This window comes from Nestor notabilis, unplaced genomic scaffold, assembly GCF_000696875.1.
Source record: "Nestor notabilis isolate BGI_N333 unplaced genomic scaffold, ASM69687v1 scaffold10795, whole genome shotgun sequence".
Lineage (NCBI taxonomy): Eukaryota > Metazoa > Chordata > Aves > Psittaciformes > Psittacidae > Nestor > Nestor notabilis.
The window spans coordinates 15,290-19,013 of record NW_009930643.1 but is presented as its reverse complement, the minus strand read 5'-3'; the positions used below and the strand labels follow the sequence as shown (position 1 = coordinate 19,013).

Genomic DNA, 3,724 nt, shown 5'->3' with positions numbered 1-3,724 from the left:
AACTGTGAAAGTATAGAGAAAACCCCGAAGATCAGTTCCAGAGAGCGGATTTTAACCCAAGGCCACAATTTGACGAATGGTTCCATACTGCAAGTGCACTAAATACTGGTCCATTCGGTGCTGCAATACAAACTCTGATGTTGTCCTCAACCATCAAAACCAAACTTCCAACTCCAAAAGCAAGCTAACACCCTTTCATGTTCAGTATCTAGTTAGATTCCGATCAACTCTTATAAAATTAAGGAGAAACAACATTTTCAAATTAGTAGGATGGGGCAGAAATTTTCCAAACCTCCACAGAAATGAGCCAAAGCATCAGGATGAGAAGGTCCCAGAAAGTAGTCTACTTTATACAGGTTTCTCCAATTCTCTCAGGCTTTGTGGTACCTTTACAAATATTGACACACGATGTCAGAATTTATGAGACACCCAAAAACCCCACCAGAAGGCATTTTAGAAGTCATGTCCTCAAAAAAAAACCCACCAAAGCCACAAAACCCAACCCCAAAACCTGCCTTCACTAATCATTAAACTTTGACTAAATCACACCACAGACAGAGGGGATCTTCCCAAAACACCAGCTGTATCTTCAAAGAAATGAAGAGGGCAAGCGAGTACCTTCACAAAACCTTCAAAACATCAACTGCTTCACCTGCTGCTTTGGCTGATTTTTTGTGCTTCCATTCTTTCCACTGAAAATTAAACCATTATTCCCATTATATATAAAAATAGTTACTATTCTTACTGGGGGAAGCAATTGTCTATGTTTTCCTCATCCTGTGGATGGTACCTTATTTTTAAAGGCTTTTTGTCTCTAAGTATGCATGGGAAATAGGGCTCATAATATAGCATAACTAATGAAAATACGTACAGAACTGTTAGGCCTAAAGCCTCAGAAGTAAACTTGCAACATTTTCATGCTGAGCACTTGAAGGTTTGGCATTCCTTCTTCTGGAAGCTTGTTTTCAGAGGATGTATTGCATATTAAAAGTTCAGTACTGGCTACATGTACCAAAGAACATAAACAATATCCTTGAACAGTTCACTTTTCAATGCCCACCAGAGCGAAACTCCTTTCCTCATAACAGCAATATTCAGTAGCTAATCACTTCGTAAGAACAGTTACAGAAAATCTGCTATTTAATTGCCCCCTCCCCAGATCTAGTTCCCATTGCTGTAAACACGTGTCATTCAGGTGGAAAACAGTTCAGTGTAGTGACATCTGGTATCTCAACTGAAATTTGGCAGCCCAAGAAGAGCACCCACAGCTCCGAAGTACCCCTGTTCAAAACAAACAGAAGAAGGTTTCAGGCTCAAGAGGGGTATTAAATTCTGCACTAATCACATTTCAGTGACAACAGAGCAGCCAATGGACCAATGCTATAGGAAGCCCACCACACACTTTTAGTATCTTTCGTAACAATTCTGTAGAGCTTTGTGGCACATTTTATCCCTCCTTTCTAGCTTAACTTCAGAAGATTTTACCCCAAGCCTCCCCATACACTGCAGGACTTCTAAGACATGTATGAGTGACTCCTAAAGCACGGAAATCAAGTTTGGTTTGGTTTTGCTAGGAAAGCTGCCTATTTTGGTTGCCAAAGGATCTTCAATACCCAGGAGCAACACGATTCCTAAGGTACAAGTCAAACGTTTCTTTAATTGCACTTCATTTGTAAAGTATTACATCCATACTGCAGCACTCTTTTTGGGCTGTATGCTTACCTGCATAAAAAGAAATGTGTTCTCCTGTGGAATTACCTTCCCTCTCTTGGGATGCAGGATGTTTCCCCTCCCTGTAACTATGAAATACCTGGGTGTTTGGAATCTACACTTGACCAAATGCAGGAATGTAAAATTCATCCAAGCAAATCTGAAGGGGTAGAACCACCAAGGCACTATTCTGTTACTACTGCAGCCACCAGCGCCAAGACAGATTACTGTCAGCCTCAGGATAAGCAGGAAAGGAAAACAGTTGTGAGAATCCACTGAAGGGGAATAGATGTACTAGTGTTACATTTGCAAACTGTCAAACTGAGGACAAAACCTGCCAGCCCGCTGCCAAGAAGCTATAAGTCTCCCAACTGCTGCACCTGTAATTAATATTGGTTGTCTATATTTTCACCAAAACAGCTCAAGTCTCTCAGCATTACATACTGATCTAGAAGCATTATACATGGATACTAGATCTAGACTAACCTGCCCAAAAGCACGTTAGTCTCAGAGCCTAAAATGACTACAACAGCTTCAAGGTGTATCAGTGCTGGTATGAAAGCAGTCCTTGTTAAAAGCAGTCTTGACTTCTGGGATGTTGCTCAAGCTCAGTTTAGAACAATGGAAATATTTCAAAGGCCCATGCTTCAGATCTCTCCGCAATGTGAAATACAATACTTACTATTGTTTCCACCCAAAAGCAAGGAAAGACTGTTGAACCTTGGCACAGACCTCACCATTTTCTTGTCTTTCTCCAAAGATCTACAGCGTGAACCAAGATACCACAAAGCAACTGAAGCACTTCCCTGGCAGAGCACACTGTCCCCACAGGACAAGCACAGCGTGACCAACCTCCTCTGACTTCCAGTCTTTACTGAGAACTTGGTATGTCAGGACATCACACACAAGAGCTACTCAATACATGCATTTTGGGTGAAACAATACATAGAGATAAATGAACCAAAGCATACCTCATGTTCTAGGAACAAGGCCTTCAGCTGGCCTTTTGACCAGTAATCCAGTGCATATGCAAGAAGCTTCATTGACAAAGTATTCACACGTAAGAAATTGCCAACAAACACAACTCTGTTGATTTTCTAAAAAGAACAGAATAACAGCAAAGGATTAAGTCTTTTCACTGTTTAACACAGCTTTGAAAAATTATGCTACAAAAGAACAGGCTGTCTCCAGCAAGGGAAAAAAAAAAACCAAACAACAAACCAAACCCAAACAACCCACAATTAAAGTTCCAAACTTTACAACACAGCATTACTTGGGGAAAAGGAAAAACCATAGAACCTTCAAGAACTGGAGGACCTAGTTTACAGAGAAGTAGCATTTGTGTTTCAAATTAAGTGAGCATTTGCAGTAATCAAGCCAAAGAAACAGCCCACCTAAAAGCAAAAATTAAATGAAAAGCACTTGTATTTAGTAGAGGAGACTCAATGCCTTCATAGCCCTGTACAATGCTGCTTGATCCATATGCAACAAGGCAGCACTGTAAAGAAGCCGAAGACAGTAAGACATAACAGATGTTTCTTTCATCTTCAGACCTCAATCTACCTCAGCATAACATCAGACCAAGACTTAAACACTAGAAGTGAGCTGTGAATTGTAATCAAGTCAAACGTAAAAACATGAAAATCCTTTAATTTTCCCCATTGACTGAAAGAAAGTCAACATTAAGTGGAAGCAACATTAAACGCCGGTTGAATGCTATGAGAGCAAGAACCAAAACACTTAACTGTGTTAGTGCGTAACACAGTGCTTAAATAAGCACTTAGTTATGTTAGATGAATGCTCATATCCAAGTTAGAAAAACTAGCAGGGCAATTCAACCTGCAGCCGAATGACTAACATGCAATTGTATTTCCCCATCTTCAACAGTCCACAGTGAAGACAAAGTAAACACACTGTTAAGACGCCCAAACATAATTCTGCTCTACAGGAAGAAGCTGAAATAATTAATTGCTTTCTATCTTTATACATCAGTTCAAGATAAAAGTTTGTGTAT

At 40.1% G+C, this 3,724-nt stretch overlaps 1 protein-coding gene across 1 annotated transcript in view; it reads right to left on the bottom strand.

The window, feature by feature from the left end:
• Nucleotides 1–1,041: 1,041 nt before the first annotated feature.
• The window catches only part of PANK3 (pantothenate kinase 3), an 8,849-nt gene continuing 6,166 nt past the window's right edge, over nucleotides 1,042–3,724 (bottom strand). The window contains exons 5-6 of the mRNA XM_010015501.1: nucleotides 2,682–2,807; nucleotides 1,042–1,281 (exon numbers count right to left, since the gene is read on the bottom strand). Coding sequence (XP_010013803.1) covers nucleotides 1,231–1,281; nucleotides 2,682–2,807 — 177 coding nt within the window. The 3' untranslated portion in view covers nucleotides 1,042–1,230. The remainder of the gene's footprint in view (nucleotides 1,282–2,681; nucleotides 2,808–3,724) is intronic.